General features: G+C 40.1%; 1 protein-coding gene across 7 annotated transcripts in view; it reads left to right on the top strand.

Moving 5' to 3' along the window:
- The window catches only part of LOC116483172 (protein Jade-3-like), a 59,696-nt gene that overhangs the window by 13,797 nt on the left and 22,519 nt on the right, over nucleotides 1–23,380 (top strand). For 4 of the 7 annotated variants that reach the window (XR_009209950.1, XR_009209951.1, XR_009209949.1 and 1 more), the window contains exons 2-3: nucleotides 17,343–17,399; nucleotides 18,168–18,247. Coding sequence is in view for 1 of the 7 variants with exons in the window: in XM_058428392.1 (XP_058284375.1) it covers nucleotides 7,729–7,738; nucleotides 17,343–17,399; nucleotides 18,168–18,247 (147 nt within the window). In the remaining 6 variants the exon portion in view is untranslated. Of the gene's footprint in view, nucleotides 1–7,647; nucleotides 7,739–17,342; nucleotides 17,400–18,167; nucleotides 18,248–23,380 lie in introns of those variants that run through there. The other 3 variants (XR_009209948.1, XR_009209947.1, XM_058428392.1) reach the window with 1 other exon arrangement.

Below are 23,380 nucleotides of genomic sequence, written 5' to 3'. Positions count from 1 at the left end.
TGTGAAGTCAGAGATTGCCCATGAACAGAGACAGTAAAAAGATGTTGCTTCTGTTCAGAGTGGCAGGCAGGAGAGCAGAGAGAGACTTAGGACCAGGGACAAATGTATTATTGGCTCACTGTCTAAATCTGGAAGATTTTCAAAGAGATAAAGGAAGAATAACATCCATTACAAAATTTTTAAAGTCCAGTCCCTACCTGGTAGGAACTCATTCTCGGAGATTTGATAATATTAGTGGTTAAAAATACTTTAAGTTAGTGATGGTACTATACACGGGCCACTCTGAGAGCATACCGCTGTTGATTGTCAAAGTGTGGGTGAGTCATAGTAGGGGAGCCATCCTAGAAGAGATTTGCTGTGCCTTATAAGGATAAGGCTCGTGTTTGCTGAGCCTTATAAGAATTAGTTTATATGTTTTAAAAGTGAGGAAGCAAGAAGAGGACCCTCCTGGGAGAAGGGATGGTATAAAGCCTAGAGGTAGGAACTGCAGAGGTTCAGCGTTGTTTGAGCATAAAACTGGGGCAGAATGTGGTGAGGGATAAAGCTGCAGAAGTAGACATGGCTTGATTGTGGAGGGCTATGTTGGCCTTGATGAGGACCTTAATAAAGATCCTAGGAGCAAAGGGCAGCCATTGAAATCTCTCGGCCATGGAGGCACATGATCCAATTTGTGTTTTAGATAGATCTCTGGCAGTTGGGTGGAGGGTAAGTTTGGGGAAAACAAGATTAGGACTTTTAAAGCCAGTTAGGAAACTGCTCTTGCATTCTAGGTTTGAGGAAATAGATAGGTCCTAAACTAAGAAAATGACAGCTGAGATGGGAAAGGAACATTGATTTGGAAGATTATTTCAGAGGTTAACTGACAAGGCTTAATAATTGATTGGATGTTCCAGGGTAAGATATAGGAAAGAGTTCAGAGATTTTTCTAGATTTTGTGATGGCACAGAGGAAGGTGCCAGCTGAGACCAGTTAGAAGGGAGGAAAAACTAGTGGAAAAGAGAACATAGTTTCCTCAGTATTGATCATCTTCCAGGTTGATGTATCTGGTTGTCAGGACTTTTTTCTTTTTGTTGATGTATCTTTTCTATTCTTTCTTCCTTCCTTCTTTGCTTTGCTTTTCCCTCCTACCTTCCTGTCTCCTTCGCCTTTCCTTTCTATCTCCAGCTCTGGACCAGAGGACCTTGTTTTGGGAGCCATAAGCATGCGGGTAGGGCACTTCAGGGAACCACCATCACCTACAAGATGGTTAGAAGAAGAAAAAAAGTATGTTAGCAACACAGCGAACTTGAAAAAAGCTTCTGGAAGCCAAAGGAGTAGTTTCAAGGACAGAGTGATCAGCGTGTCAAATGCAGCATACAGATACTTAAAGATGAGGGTTGGGAAGTATGCACACTTTTCCAAGAATTCTGGTGAGATAGAAGCAATTAAGGAGAGATTGAGAGTAAGGAAGGAGTTACAGACTGTAAACTACTTTTTGAGGAGTTTGCAAGAGAAGGCAAAGAAAAAGTGGATATTAGCTAGAGAAAAATGAAGTAGGGTCAAGAGATGGTTTGGGAATAAAGGTAGAGAGATTGGAACCTGTTAACAGAAAGAAATCCAGTATAAAGGCAGAATTTGGAAGTTAAAAGGCAGATTTTTTCTGTTCATAGAAAATCATCCATATGTTTAGAGCTGTCTAGACATTAGAATGAATTGCTTATTAGATAGTGAGCTCCTGGTCACTGGAGGAGTCAAGCAGAGCTTAGCTGTTTTCTGGTCAACTGTGTAGAAAGATACATTGGTGAGTGCCTTCAGGAGTTTTAGCCTGTGTTCAATTCCTAACAGTTTTCCCAAAGTTACTTTAAGCATTATAAGTTAATGAGTTATTCTGTGGATCTGCCTTGCCTGGCAGCTGTCTAGAGATTTGTGGAATCACTAGACCAAGTTAATTTATTTGCCTTTGATCTTGAAGGATGAAATTAAACTGCAGATTTTCAGATAACAAAATATTGAGGCTTAGGGTCCAGGAAAGTTTCATCACATTGAACAATCAATCATGCTCTAGGCTCACAGGTATTTTTTTGACAAGATGGTCACTTTCCACACACAGCAACAAAGAGTCTTTGTTTCAAAATTTTGAGTTTAATTTTTTATCCGTCCATTTTTGTAAGACAATGTTAACTCAGAATAATTAAAATAGGGCTAAGATAATAGGAGAAATGAATAGAAAGGAAAAACCTGCTTTCTTCTGTGTTTCATATTCCTATCCGGATGTTTTTGGTTTTCTAGGGCCAAGGGGAGGTAATTAGGTTCCATCCATGACTTAGATCTTTTAGTGATCTCTTTCGTTAGCATTTAAAACAATTCAGGGGTAATTTGTTGTTTTGTCTCAAATGACTCAGGTACTATCTGTATCCAAATCTGGCTTCCTGGGTACCTGGCGGGTACTGGAGCATGAACAGCAAAAATGACTGAACTCAACTGATTCTCAGAAAGCCATATTTTAGTCAGTGCTTTCCAGCTTTCTCACTCATAATTGCTTTTACAGAACTAACAAGTGTTGTAACTAACTGATTAGCCTTTTATTTCTTCTCAAGTTACACATTTTAAATTCTGTTAACCTTTCAGAATGCTAATAAGTAGTGAAATGACTAAAATCCATGCAGGGAGACTAGAAAATGCAAGGACTGAGAAAACAGCTCCCTGCTCCCAAAGCAAAACCAGGAATACCAGGTGTGGTGAATATTTATCTTTTGAGGAAAAATAGATATACTTCCTTGTTACAAAGTGACTTGCTTTCTTCTGGGCCCACAGATAGGGGGTCAGCCTCCCAATTACCCCCAGGCTTGTAAGTTTTACCCGTTTCTTAGCCTGTTTGTTTCCTTGCTCTGGAAGAGTACAGTAAGTGAAAATCTCACAAAATGATAGGTTGATTCTCTTTCTGAAGTTAATACTTTCCAGATATGTAGGAACATTAATAAACTCTTTTTATCATATACTTTTTTAATAGTTAATTTTTAAATTTTGAGTTAATTTTTTATTTTGAGTTAAGAGATTGTGAGATAATAAATTTAGACAGGAGTTGCAAAAATAGTGCAGAGAGCAAACTTCCCATTCCAGACAGGATGGAGTAGACACATTTCAGTCTATTCCAATTCAAAGTAATGATACAGTGAGTTTAAAGGTAAATGGAAAATTAACCAGGCACAGTAGTGCACACCTGTAGTCCTAGCTACCTGGGAGGCTGAGGCAGGAGGATTGCTTGAGCCCAGGAATTGGAGGTTATGGTGAGCTACGATTGTGCCACTGCACTCCAGCCTGGGTGACAGAGCAAGACTGTATCTCCAAATAAAAAGTAAATGGATGGAAAAAAATATCATGCAAACACCAATCAAAAGAAAACTGGAGTGGCTAGCTATACTAATATCAGATAATTAGATATCACAGCAAAGAAAATTACCAGGGACTAAAAGAATGATACAAAGGGTCGATCCACCAAGAAGGCATAGCAATTTTAAATGTGTATGCACCACATAACAAGAGCTTCAAAGAACACAAAGCAAAACCCAACAGACCTGAATTGAGAAATAGACAAACCCAAACCCACAATTATGCTTGAGAATGTTAATACCCCTCTTTTCAGCAATCGATGGAACCAGTAGACAGAAAATCAGCAAAGATATAGAAGCACCACCAATCAACCAGATTTAATTGACATTTATAGAATGCTTCACCCAACAACAGCGTAATATACTTACTTTTCAAGTGCACAAGCAACATTCACCAAGATCGACTACATCCTAGGTCATAAAACAAACCTCAACAAATGGAAAAGAAGTGAAATCATATAGAGTATATTCTCAGACCATAATAGAATCAAAGTAGAAATCAAAAACAGAAAGACGGCTGGGCGTGGTGGATCATGCCTCTAATCCTAGCACTTTGGGAGGCCAAGGCGGACAGATCACTTGAGGTCAGGAGTTCGAGACCAGCCTGGCCAACATGGTGAAACCCCCTCTCTACTAAAAATACAAAAATCAGCCGGACATGGGGCACATGCCTGTAATCCCAGCTGCTCAGGAGGCTGAGGCACGAGAATTGCTTTAACCCAGGAGGCAGAGGTTGTAGTGAGCCGAGATCGTGCCACTGCACTCCAGCCTGGGCAACAGAGCGAGACTCTGTCTCAAAAAAGGAAAAAAACAAAACAAAACAGAAAGACTATAAGAAGTTCTCCAAACACTTGGAAACTAAGCATCACACTTCTCGTCAGTACAGTGGCTTGAATGCCTGAATGTAGATGAAAATATAGCGTATCAAAACTCGTGGCAGGGCGCAGTGGCTCACGCCTGTAATCGCAGCACTTTGGGAGGCCGAGGCGGACAGATCACCTGAGGTCAGGAGTTCAAGACGAGCCTGGCCAACATGGTGAAACCCTGTCTCTACTTAAAATACAAAAATTAGGTGGGTGTGGTGGCAGGCACCTGTAATTCCAGCTACTCAGGAGGCTGAGATACAATAATTGCTCGAACCCGGGAGGCAGAGGTTGCAGTGAGCCAAGATCGCTCCACTGTACTCCAGCCTGGGTGACAAGAGCGAAACTCCATCTCAAAAAGAAAAACTTGTGGGGCGTAACTTAAATGAGTGCTAAGAAGGAAATTTAGAGCACTGAATGCTTATATGAGGAAAAGATGAAAGGCCTCAAAAGAATAACCTAAGCTCCCACTTTAACTAGAAAAAGAAGAGCAAGATAAACCCAAAGTAAGTGAAGGAAGGAAATAATAAAAGAACAAAAGTCAGTGTAATCAAAAACAGAAAAACAGAAAAAGCAATCCATCTAAAAACTGGTTCTTCCAAGAGAGAGATTCTGACTTAATTGGTAATGGGTGCAATTTGGACATTGGGATTTTTGTAAGTTCTGTATATGATTCCCATGTGTAATGGGGGTTGAGAACCTCTGCTGGGGAGGCCAAATACATTTTTTTGGGATTTAACATGTATTGGCATTTATCTGCGAGACCCTTTGATTTCTCCCCAGAGAAATTTGTTGCCATTTCATTTTCCCTCATTTTTTGTTGCCTTCAAAGTCAGTACTGACTTGTATGTTAACTTCCATGTCTGACTGCTCCTTTGCCATGGGCATTGATCTGACCAGAGGTGAGGGTTTAACAGCAACCCTCCCTCCTTCATGTCACATCCACACCCTATTTGATTGATCTTGGGATTAACTCAAACCCCCCTCTAATTGGTTTGTCACACATCATTGGTTAACGGTTTTAGGCTGTGATCACCCAAGCCACAGTGTTTGGTGCACCTGGTCCTGTGACCCTGGCTCTGTGGGAGCCAAAGGACTTGGTTTCTCAGTTTTTTCCTTGTCTGTCCTCTTTCTGGTGGCCAGCACAGTGCCTGCCCTCTATTAGCACAGTATTAAAAGTTGGTGTGCAGTGGATTTGAACTTGCTTAGTAAGTTTGGGGTCATTTCTGTGTATTTAACCTTATATGTGAGGTTTACATGCCTGTCGTTGTTACGAAAACCTGGGATAAAGGTTGTTTTTCCTTCTAATAAATTGGGATGATTACTTTAAGTCACATGGATGTTATTGTAAATGTATAATGGGTACATGTGGGTAAAAATTTCGGTGTGGAAACAACTCACAGCAGCAGATAAAACAATGGAAATCATTGTTTTTAAAAATTGTTTGAGTTTCTATCTGGAGAAAGAATTGTGTATTTCATAGTAAAAGCATCTCTTACTGATTTACTTTACTCTTAAGAGGTCTTATCTGCAAATGGTATTTTATCTTAAAGGGACTTATGTTTTGTACATGTATATATCTTTTTATTCTTAAGATACCAAGTTGACTTATCTGGGTAGTTGAAATTTTTTTTTTTGAAACGGAGTTTCACTATTGTCGCCCAGGCTGGAGTGCAATGGCGCAATCTCGGCTCACTGCAACTTCCGCCTCCTGGGTTCAAGCAATTCTCCAGCCTCAGCCTCCCGAGTAGCTGGGATTACAGGCGCCTGCCACCATGCCCAGCTAATTTTTGTATTTTTAGTAGAGACGGGGTTTCACTATGTTGGCCAGGCTGGTCTGAAACTCCTGACCTCAAGTGATCCGCCTGCCTTGGCCTCCCAAAGTGCTGGGATTACAGGCGTAGGCCTCCGTGCCCAGCTGAAATTTTTGAATATATGTACATAAATTAAGAAAATGTTCTGCAAATTTTTTAAAAGTTATTGGAACTGGGGGCCTTTTCTTCAAAAGACATAAAGCAGGCCAGGCGCAGTGGCTCACACCTGTAATCCCAGCACTTTGGGAGGCCGAACTGGGTGGATCACCTGAGGTCAGGAGTTCGAGACCAGCCTGACCAACATGACAAAACCCCATCTCTATTAAAAATACAAAATTAACCGGGTATGGTGGTGCATGCCTGCAATCCCAGCTACGAGAGAGGCTGAGGCAGGACAATCGCTTGAATCAGGGAGGCGGAGGTTGCAGTGAGCTAAGACTGCGCCATTGCACTCCAGCCTGGGCAACAAGAGCGAAACTTCATCTCAGAAAACAAAACAAAACAAAGAAATAGTTTGGGCCGGGTGCAGTGGCTCACGCCTGTAATCCCAGCACTTTGGGAGGCCGAGGCGGGCGGATCATTTGAGGTCAGGAGTTCGAGACCAGCCTGACCAACATGGTGAAACCCCGTCTCTACTAAAAATACAAAAAAATTAGCTGGGTGTGGTGGCACATGCCTGTAGTCCCAGTCCTCGGGAGGCTGAGACAGGAGAGTTGCTTGAACCTGGGAGGCGGAGGTTGCGGTGAGCCAAGATCGCGCCACTGTACTCCAGCTTGGGCGACAGAGTGAGACTCTGTCTCAAAAAAAAAAAAAAAAAGAAAATAGTTTGGGAGGTTCTTTGACCACATGGGCAGGAATTCACCCTTCGGGATATAAGAAACATGCTGCCCTGGTCTGACCAGTGGCTTAACTGAATGTCTGTCTCTGATAATGGCTCTGAATATTTTCCTGAAAGCCTAAGGGAGCTAGACTTTCAGATGTTTCTTTCCTTAAGGATTACTTCCAAATACCATCATGGATTTATTACCTCTGATTTTTATCTCAGTCCTTCTTGAACTTGTTTACATTTTCATTTTGTTTCACTTCTGATGAGTTCTCTAAGTTAGTTCCCTAAGCATGGCCGAAAGTCCTGTTTTCCTTTTGATAAAATTGCCTTTAGGTTTCAGGGAATACCCCTTTGTTATTTAATCTATAATTGGGTGAATAAAATCAAGCTGATCATTTCTACACTCTTCTTAATAGCTCATTGATTTCTGTTTCATCCCTTTAGAGCAAGATTTCTCAACCTTGGCACTGTTGACATTTTGAGCCAGATAAGTCTGCACATTGTAAGGGACTATTTCTGTGCCTTGTAGGATTTTTAATGGCATCCCTCCTGACCTCTACCCCTAGATGCCAGTAACATCAATTATTGTGATAACCGATAAATGTCTCCAGATATTGCCAAATGTCTCCTGGGGGGCAAAATTGTCTTCAGTTGAGAATCACTGCTTAGATCTTTGGCTTTTCAAAAATGCAAAGTCTGTGCGGCTGTCTTTATGACACAGAGATGTCTCTGTTTAATTGATTATGTTGCACTTTTCTGGATTTCTTTCAGCTCTGGTTAATGTCCATCTTGAATGACAGCGATGGCCACTTTTATAGTTTCAATGTTTCAAGTCAGCTTAATCATTTGGGAGTCACATGGGAACAGGTATCTTGAAATCTTAGAAAAGTATTTTTTCCTGTTGTAAATGTCCTATATGTTTACTCTAAAAATGTGGGGAATGGAAAAATTCGGAAAGAATGTTTTTATCAACCAGAAATCTGTCACTTCAGTGCAACTAATGTTAGTAAATTGGTTTATGGTTTTTACTTTCTATATATTTTATTTCATACATGTATAGTAATTTCACTATAAAACCAATTTTTATACATTTTAAAACATCTTAGCATAAATGTTTCCCCGTATGCCATGTTTAAATGACTGGATGAAATACCATAATATTAATGTACCTTAATTATTCCTCTTTTGTGTTATAGGTCGGTTTCATTATTTTTATTATGAAGTTTTAATGGACATTTTGGTTCATAAATCATTTTCCGTGTTTCAAATTATTTTTCTTTCTTTCTTTTCTTTTTTTTTGGGACAGAGTCTCGCTCTGTCACCCAGGCTGGCGTGCAGTGGCATGATCTCAGCTCACTGCAACCTCTGCCTCCCGGGTTCAAGCGACTCTCATGCCTCAGCCTCCTGAGTGGCTGGGATTACAGGCACCCGCCACCACACCCAGCTAATTTTTGTATTTTTAGTAGAGACGTGGTTTCACCATGTTGGCCAGGCTGGTCTCGAAGTGATCTGATCCTGGCCTCAAGTGATCTGCCCACCTCAACCTTCCAAAGTTCTGGGATTATAGGCGTGAACCACTGCGCCCAGCCAGTATTAATTTTCAAGGACGAATGTTAGAAATAGAATTCCTAGGTCAAACGGTGTGAATATGTTTAAAGTAGAGCATTAGACTATTTTTTAAACTGCTACATGGACCTGCAGAGGGCAGTGAATAGGGGCCGCTTGCACTGACCATGCATTTCCAAAGTATGTCTCATGGGTATATCGTAGGAAAGGAAAGGGCTATGTTTGAGCTAATCACTTTTCCTTTCCTTGGCCTGCATGTTCTTCCATGGGAATATTAATGGGGAGTCAAGTAGCCACCAAACCACAGGCTTAGGTTCCAGTCCCAAATAATCCCAGTTGGGTTGACTTCCAGACAGTCCTCCTTTAAAAGGGTATTTTACCCAAGGAAGACATTTACTCCAGACATTTGTATTTTGCCTGGTTTGCAGTCACTGTTAAATCACTGTGCTGTTAATCATTGTACTTGAGACAATAGTAGGAATAAGATCTGAAAACTGCCATCAAATTACTGTTCTCAGTGGTGCAAGGTGAGGTCTAGTGTACATTTCGTTTCTGCCAAAACGAAGGTAAGAAAGAATGCCTTTATAAAGTCTGTGCTCTGATTTGAGGACTAGAAAATAAACAGCTGAATAATATAACCAAGTGTAAGACATCGAGACACATCACACAGTTACTCCAGGATTACACTATACTGATTTATAGTTTTGCTTAACAAAACATTTTATTCTAAGGTAATTTTTTTCATGGTACAAATAAATTATTTACTTGTTTTCTTTTATGCTCCTTATTCCTCTTTTCTTCCAAGAAGTTACTTTGACAATCACATACCTTATTGGGCCTCTTTCCCTTCTAGTTCTTAAATGAATATTCGTGACAGGGACATCACAGAAAACAATTGTTTGCCTTATGCTTTCAGGTGTCATCAAGCATCATGCTCAGCCCTTGGGCTGCTGTGACTTTGAGATCTGCCTGGTCAACTAAAGAGGGCTAGTCCTTCTATGGGGCTTTTCTTTCTTAAAAAATTTTTTTTGACATACAAAAAGCTGTACAGTTAATATATACAACTAGATGAGTTTGGCTGGGTGTGGTGGCTCATGCCTGTAATCTCATCACTTTGGGAGGCCAAGGTGGGTGAATCACTTGAGGTCAGGAGTTCGAGACCAGCCTGGCCAACATGGTGAAACTCCGTCTCTACTAAAAATACAAAAAGTAGCCAGGTGTGGTAGAGCATGCTTGTAATTCCAGCTACTCAGGGGCTGAGGCAAGAGAATCGCCTGAATCCGGGAGGCAGAGGTTGCAGTGAGCTGAGATTGCACCATTGCACTCTAGCCTGGGTGACGGAGTGAGACTCTGTCTCAAAAACAACAACAACTACTAAATGAGTTTGGAGATAAGTATATACCTGTGAAACTATCATCACAATCTATGCCATAAACCTATCTATCACCTCCGAAAGTTTCCCTTTGCTCTATTATTCTGTCATGGTAAGAGCACAATATAAAGGCCTATCCTGTTAGCAAACTTTTAGGTATACAATATAGTATTGTTAACTATAGCACTCTGCTGTACAAAAGATCTCTAGGACTTACCTTAAGTAGTACATTCTTAAAATTACCACTTAATAAGGATTCACATGTTAAGTAGGGGTGCCTAGAAGCAGAACCTGAGACAGTATTCAAATGTACATGATTTATTGAGGAATGTTCTCAGGAGAAACCTGTAAGGGGAAGAGGGTAACAGGGTAAGGAAGAAGGAGCCAGTTAGGGTCTTAAGAAAATCTAGCCATAGCCTGTTTGAGGTGATGGCAGAACAATTATTGACTGCAGGCTGCCTCTGGGAGGGAGACTGGAAGAGTGTAATCCCCAGTTCTTGGGAAGAGAGGGGCCATTGTGAGCCATTAGCAGCCAACAGGAAGTAGCTGGAAAATGGGTACAGTATGCTAGCTAGGTAAACAGGATTGGGTGGGGGCAGCACAGTGTGTTATTCCTTTGCCTGTTTATTTTGTGCAGGATACTATGCTAAGAGCTAGGGGTAAAAAATGAACGTGACACAGTCCCTGCTTTCAAGATGCTTGTGGTCTAGTGACAACAGGGCTGACCATGTAAAGCAGCAGTGTCCAATCTTTTGGCTTCCCTAGGTCACATTGGAAGAAGAATTCTCTTGGGTCACACATAAAATACACTAACACCTAACGATAGCTGATGAGCTTTAAAGAATCACAAAGAAAATCTCAATGTTTAAAGAAAGTTTATGAATGTGTGTTTGGCAGCATTCACAGCCATCCTGTGCCACATGCAGGCTGCGGGTTGGACAAGCTTGATGTAAAAAATATTGATGGTGCAAGTGAGGTGCTTCTTTGCATGTACTTGGATACTTGGATAGAAAGCAAAGGAGTGAATAATTATGGGGGAGGGACATCTGGGAAGCTTCATCAAGGACGTCCAATGAATGAATAGAACCAGGGTTGGGGAAAATGGGCTGGTGAAGGAAAACATGGGGAGGAATTGTAGGTAGAAGGAAGAGCCCTGTGCAAAGGCTGGCAAGCAAGTATGAAACAAGACGAATATGTTCCTGGAATCACATGGGGCATAGTATATGCAAAATAATTGGAGTGGGGTGGGGGGAACAGCAGTTGATGAGGCCTGAGAGACTGGGAGCCAGAACTGGGCCTCGCAAGCCATGCTGAGGAGATTGGGCTTAGAAGGGGCACCATTCTTGCTGTCATCCCTCCAGCCTGTCCTCTGGCTTCTGGATCAACTTGGAGTGCTCATTGTCAATGCACCTGACTGCCCCCTGGTGGCCATGTTGCTCTAAGCATGTCGCTTTAATGCTTCTGAGCCCCGATTTCCTCATCTGTAAAATGGCTGCTGCTGATATGTTGTTGGGCTTAGAAATAATAAATAGAGATATAAAGATTTACCATCATTGAATCATTCTGCTGATATTTATTGTTTTCTGTCATTTTCCTACAATAATTAAAACAGTAGTATGTCACAGAAATGGACAGACAAATCACTGGACTTTAAACAGCCCGTACCGAAAAATTAACTTGCTGTGTTTTCTTTTCTAAAAGTCATTGGTGACTCATTTTCTTATTTCCCAGGACTGGTGTTACTCGTATTAGATAATCTGTTTCCTAGGCTTTTTAATGATAACACAAGATTTTTTGTTTCCATCTATAATAAAAAATAGTTGTTACTGTAATTGTTTTAAAAACGCCAAATTTTGCCCATTCTTTAAAATCTCTCTGTCAAGAACAGTTTGATAACTCTCTTACTTAAAGAACAGAATATTATAGAAAATGGAGAAACTGTTTTATCCAAAGTACACATACCCAAAACTTCAGATGAGAGGAGTATCCATCTCACAAGAAGTCTTAGGTCTTCTGAAACTCTCAGGGAGGTGAGGAGAGAGGGTCCATGGTCAGTTGGCTTTCTTCACTGAGATTTTTAGAGAATAAAAATGTTTTTTATATGACATTTGTTGCCCTCGATCCCATCATGAGTCATCCATATGGAGGTTATATTCAGTATATTCAGTGGGAACATAAACTTTCATTTCTCTGGGATAAATGCCCAGGAGTACAATTGCTGAGTCATAGTTGCATATTTAATTTTTAAAGAAATGACCAAAATATTTTCTAGAATAGCTATACTATTTTACATTCCCTCAAGCAATGTACGAGTGATATAGTTTCTCTACACTTTCTCCATGATTTGGTATTTTCACTGTTTTTTTATTTCAGCTATTGTAATAATAAGTATGTAATAATATCTTGGGTTTTAATTGGCATTTCCCCAATGGCTGGTGATACTGAATGTCTTTTCACGGGCTTATTTGTCATTTGCGTTCCTCTTTGATAAAATGTCTGCTGATTTTTTTTGTTGTTGTTGTTGAGACAGAGTCTCGCTGTCACCCAGGCCGGAGTACAGTGGTGCAATCTAGGCTCACTGCAACCTCCGCCTCCCAGGTTCAAGCAATTCTCATGCCTCAGCCTCCCGAGTAGCTGGGATTACAGGTGCATGCCACCACACCCAGCTGATTTTTGAATTTTTAGTAGAGACGGGGTTTCACCATGTTGGCCAGGCTGTTCTCGAACTCCTGACCTCAAATGATCCATCCGCCTTAGCCTCCCAAAGTGCTGGGATTACAGGTGCAAGCCACCACGCCTGGCCCATCTGTTGATTTTTAATTAGGTCATTTGTTTCCTTACTGTTGAATTTCGAGAGTTCCTTACGCATTCTGGAATATAAGTTCATTGTCAGATATGTGTTTTATAATAAATATCACATGTATAATATTTCTAAGAAATGACCAAAATATTTTCTAGAATAGCTATTCCTTTTTACATTCCCACCAGCAATGTGTGAGTGATAGTTTCTTCACATCTTCTCCAGCATTTGATATTACACACGTGTGTAATATGTGTAAATATTTTGTCCCATTCTGTTGCTTGCTTTTGCGTCTTGTTAACAGGGTCTTTCTCAGAGCAGAAGTTTTTTTAAAAATATAAGTAGATAGTTTATTTGGGCCAAGTTTGAAGACCACAACCCAGCAGCATAGATTCAAGTTGTCCTGGATATGCTTCTGAGAGCAAAAGTCTTTAATTTTGATGAAAACACATTTTTCTTTGCCAATCATGCTTTAGGTATCAAGTCTGAGAACTCTTTGCTTAACCCTAGTTTCTGAAGACTTTCTCTTATGCTTTCTGTAAATATTTTATAATTTTACATTTTTCATTTAAGTCTGTGATCCATTTTGAGTTACATTTTGTGTATTAGGTTGTGGTAGGCAGAAATGTCCATGTCCTAATCTCTGCAGCCTATGAATATGTTAAGATTGCTATTTAGCTGACTATAAAATAAGGACATTATCCTGGATTATCTGGGTGGGTCCAGTGTAATTACATGGGTTCTTAAAAGTGGAAGAGGGAGGCAGAACAGAAGGGTCAAAGAATGAGATGTGATGACAGAAACAGGATCAGAGAGATGCAGTGTTGCTTGCCTTGAAGATGGAAGAAGACAGCCAAGATCAAGGGAGTAAGAGTGTCCTCTAAAAGCTGTAATAGGCAAGGAAATGAGTTCTCCCCTGTAGCCTCTAGAAAGGAACGCAGCCCTGATGACATCTTGATTTTAGCTCTGTGAGACCTGTGTCAAAATCCTGACCCACTGAACTATAAGATAGTAAATTTATGTAGTTTTAAGCCACTGAGTTTGTGATAATTTGTTACTGTAACATTAGAAAACTAATAAATAGATGTTTTAGAAAAGCTTCTGTTAAAATAGGATTTTATACGTTTGGGTATACTATGTATCTGAACAATTTTTATATGTGCAACATCTCCATGATATCAGATAAATGAAGTGCTACTCTAAGTAGATCTGTGCATTCAGTGGGGAATAGTTAGAAAATGTATTACTTTTATTTCTGCTTAAATTTCTACATCATTGTGACTTTAAATTCCCCACTACTACTTTTTAATAGGAAGTGTCTTGTTGTTACTGTTCGTTTTGTTTGCTTTTCAGAAGGGATTCGAATGAAATTTTGCACCAGAGAGCCAAATGTAGCCCCAAAAATTTATGTGATGGGAGGCTCTTTTTAAAAAATATTCAATTGACTTTGACTGTAGGACAAACAGAACCTTAGTTAATGGTCCTGATTCTTGTACTAATTTTATTAGTTTTTTAAATGACAGCTTTGAGACATAATTTGTATACCATGCAGCTTACCCATTTAAAGTATACAATTCAGTTATTTTAATATATTCACAGATATGTGCAACCAATCACCAAAGGACACAATATGTTTCCACACTGTCTTCTAATTTTAATTGTTTCTGAGAAGTTAGCTGTTAATTTTATTGGGTTTCTCTTGTAAGTGATGAGTTGTTTTTTTCCCTTGCTGCTTTCAAAATTTTCTCTTTGTCTTTGGCTTTCAGTAATTTTACTATAAGGAATCTCTTTCTGGATCTCTTTGCATTTATCCTACTTGGAGTTCTTTGAGTTTCCTGAATATGTAAATTAATGTTTTTCAGTAAATTTGGGGAGTTTTTCTAATATTTTTTCTCCTCCTTTCTTGTTCACTTTTCTTTTTGGTACTCCCATTATGTAAATGTTTATGAACTTAATGGTGTTCTACATTTCTCTGAGACTGTTTATTCTTCTTTTTTCCATCTGTTCTTCAACTTGCCTGATCACTGTTGACCCACTTCAAGTTGATTAATTCTTTTTTCTGCCTGTTCAATCTACTGTTGAAGCCCTTCAGTGAATTTTTCATTTCAATTGTGCTTTCATCATCACAATTTCTATTCGGTTATTTTTTATACTTCCTATTTCTTTATTGATAGTCTCTGTTTTGTAAAATATTGTCATCATACCTTCCTTTACTTCTTTAATCATGGCTTTCTTTAGTTCTTCGAACATATTTATATGACTAATTTGAAGGTTTTGCCTGTTAAATCTGACATGTGGTTGTATGGGTCATACTTTCCTGTTTCTTTGCATATCTCTTAAGTTTTTGTTGGAAACTGGGCATTTTGGATAATATATTGTAACAATTGTGGGTACTACCCTTCCACCAGGGTGCTTTATTATTATTTGCTTGTTTACTGCTTTAGTAACTGGCTGGATTATTTTACTGAAGTCTATTTCCTCAACCCCCATTCTCACCCTGCAGTATGAAGCCTCTAATGTTTCTCTTCGCGGAGGTACAAGCTTGTATATGCCCACAGTCACCCTGGGATGACAGTGGTTTTGGTGAGGCTCTCCTTGGCTGTCTCTTTACTTGACCACACCATGCTGTTATGGTCTACTAATTGTTGACTGGTTGCTCTTGTTTTATTTTTGTTTTTGTTTTTTTGAGATGGAGTTTCACTCTTGTCGCCCAGGCTGGAGTGCAATGGCGCAATCTCAGCTCACTGCAACCTCCACCTCCCAGGTTCAAGCAATTCTCCTGACTCAGCCTCTGGAGTAGCTACAGGCGCCTGCCACCATTCTCAGCTGCACTGTTGTTTTAATCATGTCCTGGAACATAAATTGCTCCACAAACTGATCCAATCAAATTATGGCTCCTTTGAAGATAGTTCCTGAGATCAGTGTTTGAGATTTCTTCTGACCCCAAGAGGCTCTTTCCCTGCTGTCTCTTTCCCTGGTTCTCTCTGGCATATTAGGCAGCCTAGGCTTGACCTGCTGTACACTCAGTTGCAAATGAAGTCAGTTTCATTGCAGGAGAATTGAAGCCCCCTATTCTATGCCCTGCCTCTCTCCCTGGGAAAAATCTTTGAGCCACAGCTCTGGCGCAGTGGATGGAGACAAGTGGTGAGCTTCCCTCTGAGTGTCAGCCCCAGGTCTCCCAGGTTTGCCTCTTCTGGTATAGAACCCCCACCCCACAAGGTAACGCCAGAGCAATCAAGGCTCTGGTATTCTTGGTGGCACAACACCCAAGGCATAGCCTCCATCCCATGAGTTGGGGGCTAGGTGGAAGAAGGGAGCCCCCACCTCTCAGCCACATTCTCCTGGAATGTAGCCTCAGCAAAAATAGCTGGGAACAGGATAAGAGATGCCAACATCCTGTTCTTCCCAGGAAGAAAGGAGCTTGGAGCTGGGGTAGAAGGAACCCTGTGTTCTTGGCTACTCTACTCTAGCATGAGATCTGTGCTGGGAGGGAAGATGGAGGAAGTGGTTCTAGATCCAAATACTGCAGACTTTGACTTTACTTTATGAATTTTAGTAGATTTTCTTGAATAAGTACTTCTTCATTTGCTGTATGCCCTTACAACCATTTCCAGAGACTTTAAATGGTTGTTGTTGTTTTTTAATTGAAATAACTTTCACCAATTTCGCTGGGAAGAGGGTCGTCCATGGAGCTGCTCACACCGTTATGCCAGAAGTGGAACTCTATAAGCTTTTTAATATACAATTTTGTTGCTGCTATTCTTAATTGCTCAGAGTGGCCTTGTACTTGGATTTCTACTTCCTCAATAGATCGTAAATAGCTTGAAGGCAGTAGCCCTGACCTTTATTCATTATGGAATCATCATAGCCTCTGGTAGCATGTTGTATGTTGTGGCACATAAAAGAATGTCCGTCACTGACTGTATTGCTGTCTTTTCAAGTTTACGTTTTCAGCACTTCCTTTGTGACTTAAAGTGCTTAACTGTGTCTTCCTTTTTTCTTACACTCCAGTGCTAGTGTGTTCCCAGAAGGGTGATGCTTCTTTTTTATCTGTCATTGGCCATACTCAGGGAAGTACACTTGAACCGTTAAAAGTTTTAGTCCAAAGCATTTTTATTTACTCTTCACAATATAGGAGCTTTCTTTAACATTCCTTGTAGTGTATATATAATTATGACTCTAGGCTACTTATTTGGGATATGGGGACAGGAAGAGAGTGAGAGAAGGATAAAGGGCAGGCAGAAAATCAGTGTGGTCATGTTCTTAAAGGTGGATGTGCCTCACTTGTTCTTTCTTCAGCCAACTATGTCTCATGCTTTTCAACCTTGGCTCTTGATGGCCCTGCCCTCATGACTGATTTTTTCTTTTCTGTTCGTCTCTTATTGGGGATCACTGGCTGGTTATGGCCCCATGGCTGCCCCACCCTTTGTTTTGGTGGACAGTGGCCATGTGGCCACATCTCAGGCTCCAGTTAGTGCTGTACCACTCATCTGTGGCTTGGGCTTCCTCCTAAGGCTAATGTGACCTTTCTTAGTCTTTGACATGCTTTGTATTGAAAGATTTGGCAGTACTCTTCTGTCATTATTCTAAGTCATTTGAGAACATTCTTAACAAAAATCATTCAGTTTGTATGATTTGCTTGCTGCTATTTCTAGGATCCGTGGGACAGTGTTGACTGCCCTCTGGGATGGGTGTGTGTGAACTGTTTTATTCAGTGTTTTTCTTTTTCCCAGGATGCTCCAGGATGAAACGCCATAGGCCTGTCAGCAGCAGTGACAGTTCAGACGAGAGTGAGTAGAACCGGCTGGCAGCTGGTAACCTTTCTATCTATATCCCTTGGGAATTTTTCCTTTCATTTGAGGATAAGCCATTTCATGCTTTTTTCAATGGTTAAAAAATGTTTCTGAGAAGGAAAATTCAGGGCACCATTTTCTTATTTAAATTTCATTATAGATAAATTAGAAGAATTGGTTGTGTGTGGCATATAACTTTTCACTTTTCATTTACCTAAACAACAAAAGCCAAATTTAGTAATGCTTTAACAGAGCTTCTCTAGAAAGAAGAAAAGTACAAGAACATAAATTGTAGGCCCTGATTCTAATTGTAGCTTAGGTACTAAGTGTTTGACTGTGAGTCAATCATCATTTGTAAAAGGCAGTAACCTTATTAGCAATAGCCTTTGGGGAAGTGCTGAAGGATACACAGATTACTTGCTCCACATTTGTAGTTTTTCCAGTTGTTTTTGGAGATACTTTTTCTTCAAGTGGAATATGAATTGTGTTATTGCAGAACATTATGATGTGTGATTATACCAAATCAGATAATCTCATCCTTAGCATTGTTGAAGCTTTTGCACTGTGGGAGATCATCTATAAATGTCACTAAACTCCATTATGAGGCACTCTTCAGTGCAGTTTGACTGTTTTCTTCAGTGGTATGAGCTCTCTGGTTTCTCCATCATATTTTTCATATTCTCTTGGATGACATTTAGTTTTATGACATTTAGTTATATTAGTAGGTAATGTGTTTCAGTATTTTTTTCTAATTATCTTTTACAGGTCCTTCCACTTCCTTTACTTCTGGCTCAATGTATAGGATCAAGTCAAAAATTCCAAATGAACACAAGAAACCTGCTGAGGTGAGATCATATTCTCAATTTTTAGACCTAAGCTATAGTTTGGATGCTTGTCTCCCAAAACCTCATGTTGAAATTATATCCCAGTGTTGGAGGTGCAGGCCTAATGGGAGATGTTTGGATCATGGGAATATATCCCTCATAAATAGATTAATGCCCTCCCAGTGCAGCAGGGTGAGTTTTTCACTCCGTTAGTTCCCTTCAGAGCTGGTTGTTAAAAAGAGTCTGGCACCTCCTCCCATTCTCTCTTGTTTCTTCTCTGGCCATGTGATCTCCACATATGCCAGCTCTCCTTTGCCTTCCACCATGAGTAGAAGCAGCCTGAGGCCCTTACCAGCTGCCCAGTCTTGAACCTTCCAGCCAGCAGAACTGTAAGCTAAATAAACCTCTTTTCTTTATAAATACTTAGCCTCAGGTATTCCTTTATAGCAATACTAAATAAACTAAGATAACTTTTAAAAAGATAAATGGCTGCCTCCTAACTATATACCAACAATACCCAGAATCTGAAGAGGTGAAGAATAAAGAGTGTGTCAGTGGGTGGGCTTGTTTTCTGATGAAGTTATTTGTTTTCCAAGAAAGATTTCATTGTCTGTCTCCTTTAGGAGAACAATAATCTTCACACTGTGATTTCATTTTGTGATTTCAATCATCTTCACACTGTGATGACACGTAGTGCCTGGCTTTAGAATATTCCTCCCCTAACCAGGAAGTCAAAGAGAGCCAGACTAGGGGAATTGGGAAGGACCTAGAGATCTCCTGGCCTATGATTGGGAAAAGCTAAGTTAGCAGGTGAGGAGAGATAGTACAGAAAGGGATAGGTGAGTAGGTTGTAGATGGACTACATTAAAGATCATATGGGTCATGGTCTGTGAAGCTGTGATGGGTCCTTACAGCCTTTGGATCACTGCTGGCCCAGAAAGAATAGGTCAGTCCTTATCAGGCTGGTCATCTTTTCCAGCAAAGTGCCAGGGTTCCCCTTGGACTTGATAATGGTTTAGTGGATCCTATAGACTTTCCTTTGTGATAATTAAATGATAAAAATACCTTGTATATCTTCACTTCTACTGTGAGTAGACTTCCTTAGCTGTAAAGGAACAGAGAATATATTAGTTATGTATTGCTGCATTACAAATTATCACAAAATTCGTGTCTTAAAGCAGCACACACTTATAGCTCAGTTTCTGTGGGTCAGTAATCTGGGCATGATGTGACTAGATTCTTTGTTCAGGATCTTTCAAGGCTGAAATCGCTGGAAAATGGGATGTGTTCTCATCTGGAGGCTTGCCTAGGGAAGAATTTGCCACCAACCTCATGTTGTAGGCAGAATTTGTCTCCTTGGAGCTGAAGGACTGAGGTTTCTGTTTTCCTTCTTGCTTTTGGCAGAGAGTGCTCTCAGTTTCTAAAGACCACTTGTAGTTCTTGCCACATGGCCTTTTCCATAGATCCTCTCACAACATGGCAGCCTTATTCAGTGCCAGCAAGGAGAGTCTTTCCCTCCGGTCAGCTAAGATGTGGTGTTACATAACATAATATAATCATGGGAGTGGCATCCCCATCACATTTGCTATATAATGTGACCTAATCAAAGGAATGACATCCCATCATGTTTGCCATATTCTGTTGTTTAGAAGCAAGTCACAGGTCCCACTGCCTTAATAGAAAGGGAGTGACTCTTTGTGGGTTACTTTTGGGTGTGTCCACCAGAGAGCATTTCTCTCTTCCTTGGAGGTCACTTTTCATTTGTTTCTTTTGCCAGGGATTTTTCTGGGCACAATAGAATGTAAGAGTTTATTTATATATGTCCATGTCATACAGAAAGACTTAGGGAATATAATACACATAAACAGGAGTGGAAGAAATTTCCCATCTGTCTAGAGGAGACTTTGACTACAGAATGGTGAGAAAGAAACCTCACTACTTACCCTTTTAGGAGGACAGCTGGTTCTAGGACATAAGGCAATTCAAGGGCTTTGGGTTTTGAGGCCTACTGCCTCCCAGGCAGTGGTAATAGTAGTCTTTTTGTTGCAAGGGATAGGGGACCTGGGCTGCTGAAAGCAAATTATTTTCGTTTATATTTAATATTCTGTTATAAAAAGGAAAACCTGGTGATATTGTAGGACAAAACTAGCCTTTGCATTAGAAGAGCTTGATCCCATGTTCTGCTTTGCTGGCTTATTTCATCTCTCTGAAATAATTTGTCAGCATAACATGGACATTATCATACCTATCTCTCATAGCTACCATTTATTGAAGTTTTGTGTGTCAAAAGCTTTACATTAGTTTGTTTCCCAAATTTAAACAATCATGAGACTCTCCTTGGATTCCTGTTTAAAATAATGATTCCAGACTTACCCCACCCTGTGACACTACTGAATTAGTATTTCCAAGAAAAGTGCCTGGGATCTGGATTTTAAAAAGTGACTCAGGTGATTTTTATAATCAAGCACATCGGGGAAGTAATATACTCTTGTTCTATTCCTCCAGTAACACTATAAAGTAGGTACTTTCTGGTTGTTCGTTTGTTTGTTTTGCAGGTGATGAGGCTCAGAGAAGTTACTTGCCCAGGGTCATTTAAAAAAAAGCAGAACTGACATTCAAGTTTTTATTCATCCTGAATCTTGTTTTATTAACCAGTATGCATTGGACATATTATGTAGGGTACAATAACTATATAGTAAACATTTGTTGAAACTTTGGCAGTTAAGAAATGTGGGACAGCACCAGTGTTTTCTCATGAGTAGTTATGATCAAAGTTTCCATAATGAAGTGAAAGCAAAACTCAAGAATAGAGAGAACAAACCTGGAATTGAACAGGGGCTGGGAACCCAGGCAGCAAGGAGAATATGGTAGGAACCCTTGGTGAAAGAAGAGAAGTAAAAGTTAAGTGGGAATTGGCAAAGGTGACAAGCACACACTACTCACAGGTGAGTCTGAAGGCAGCCTTTGAGGAATCAGATGGAACCACTGTGAATTCTTTCTTCCTATTTGGCCCCTGAAACTGAAACAATATTGCCATTGGCTGCTTTTTATTTATTTATTTATTTTGAGACGGAGTCTTGCTCTGTCGCTCAGGCTAGAGTGCAGTGGTGTGCTCTCAGCTCACTGCAACCTCCGCCTCCCAGCTTCAAACGATTTTCCTGCGTCAGTCTCCCGAGTAGCTGGGAGTACAGGTGCCTGCCACCACGCCTGGCTAATTTTTGTATTTCTAGTAGAGACAGGGTTTCACCATCTTGGTCAGGCTGTTCTTGAACTCCTGACCTCGTGATCCACCCACCTTGGCCTCCCAAAGTGCTGGGATTACAGACATGAGCCACTGCGCCCGGCTGCCATTGGCTGCTTTTTTCAAAGCGTCAGTTTATGCCCTATTTCTGATAGCAGACTATCACTTTTCTCTCAATTTCTGATTTTCCTGGCCCTACTTGCTGCACCTGTTTGCTTCAAACAATTGTTTTAAGGTTCACTTAAGAACTATGACATATTTGTATGCTTCTTTATTTCTGATGTTCCCATTTTTCTTTTTTGTTCATTTGTTTCTGTTTGAAGAATTTCCTTTAGCTGTTATTTTAGGATAGGTCTGCTGGTGATAAATTCTCTTAGTTTTCCTTCATCTGAGGATGTCTTGATTTCTCCTTCATTCCTAAAGGATATTTTCAGTTGATACAGAATTCTGGTTTCACAGTACTTTTCTTTCAGCACTTGAAAAATGTCGTGCTACTTCCTTATGGCCTCTATGGTTTCTGATGAGAAATCTGCCCCCATTCAAATAGGTTGTTCTCCTCTAGGTACTAGTCATTTCTTTCCCAGTTGTTTTTGAGATTTTTCTTTGTCTTTAGTTTTTAAAAGTTAGATTATGATGTACCTGGGCGTGGATTTCTTTTGGCTTATCCTCTTCAGGCTTTAGTCAGCTTCTTGAATCTGTAGATTTGTATCTTCCACTAAGTTTGGGAAATTTTCAGCCATTATTTCTTCAAATATTTTTCAACTCCACCTTCTTTTTCCCCTCCTTTTGGGGCTTCAGTTGCATGGGTAGATCTTTTGTTATTTTCCCACAGGTCCCTCAGGCACTTCTCTTTTTTTTTTTTTTCAGTGTATATTCTGTTGAACAGATTGAATAATTTCTCTTGTTCATTGGTTCCGTCTTCTGTTTGTTAATTCCATTCATTGGTTGAGCCTATCTTATGAGTTTGTTATTTCAGTAATTGCATTATTCCATTCTAAAATTTCCATTTGGTTATTCTTTATATATATATATTCCATTTCTTCACTGAGACTTTCTGTTTTTTGTTTCAAAAGTGTTTGTAATTTCTTTTTGAAACATTTTTATCATAGACGTTTTAAAATCCTTGTCAGATAATTCTAACATCTGTGGATCTCAGTGTTGATGCCTGTTAATTGTCTCTTCTCATTCCCAGTTCTTAGTATGATGAGTGATTTTCAGTTGTATCCTGGACTTTTTTAGTATTATGTCATTAGACACTGAGTCTTATTTAAATCTTCTGTTTTAGTAGTCCTCTGCTATAACCAGGCCAGTGGGGAAGAGGGGTCCTGACTCTCTACTACCTGTTATAGAATTCCTAAGCTCCCCATCCTAGCTCTTTCACTCTCTGGGAAGCAGGGCTGGGGAGTCTACTGCTTCACAGAGGTGGAAATTCCCACCACCTTGTTGCCCCACTGATGATGGAGGGTATGGTGGTAGTGAAGGTATCACCTTATTGATCAGTGATGGTGACAGCCCAGGCTCCCTACCCAGTCTGCCAACATCACATTGAGGAGGAGAGATGCCTCATTATTGCTGGGAGAGAGTGAACATCAGGACCTCTCAGGTGGTGTACATTGACACCCCAATAATCACCCTTTTTTAAAAACCATTTTTAACATCTTTTCTTGAAATCCAATTCTTGTAGCATACAATTCACCCATTTTAAGTGTATAATTCAGTGGGTTTTAGTATGTTCAGAGTTGTGTAACCATTACAGTCATAATTTAGAACATTTTCATCACCTCAGAAAGAAACCCCTTACCCATTAGCAGTTATTCCCCAATCTCCCTACCTGCAACCCCTGGCAACCACTAATTTACCTTCCTTCTCTATGGATTTGCCTATTCTAGACATTTCATATAAATGGAATCATA

Source organism: Hylobates moloch, unplaced genomic scaffold (genome assembly GCF_009828535.3).
Source record: "Hylobates moloch isolate HMO894 unplaced genomic scaffold, HMol_V3 SCAFFOLD_15, whole genome shotgun sequence".
Classification (NCBI taxonomy): Eukaryota; Metazoa; Chordata; class Mammalia; order Primates; family Hylobatidae; genus Hylobates; species Hylobates moloch.
This window is presented reverse-complemented; position numbering and strand designations above follow the sequence as displayed.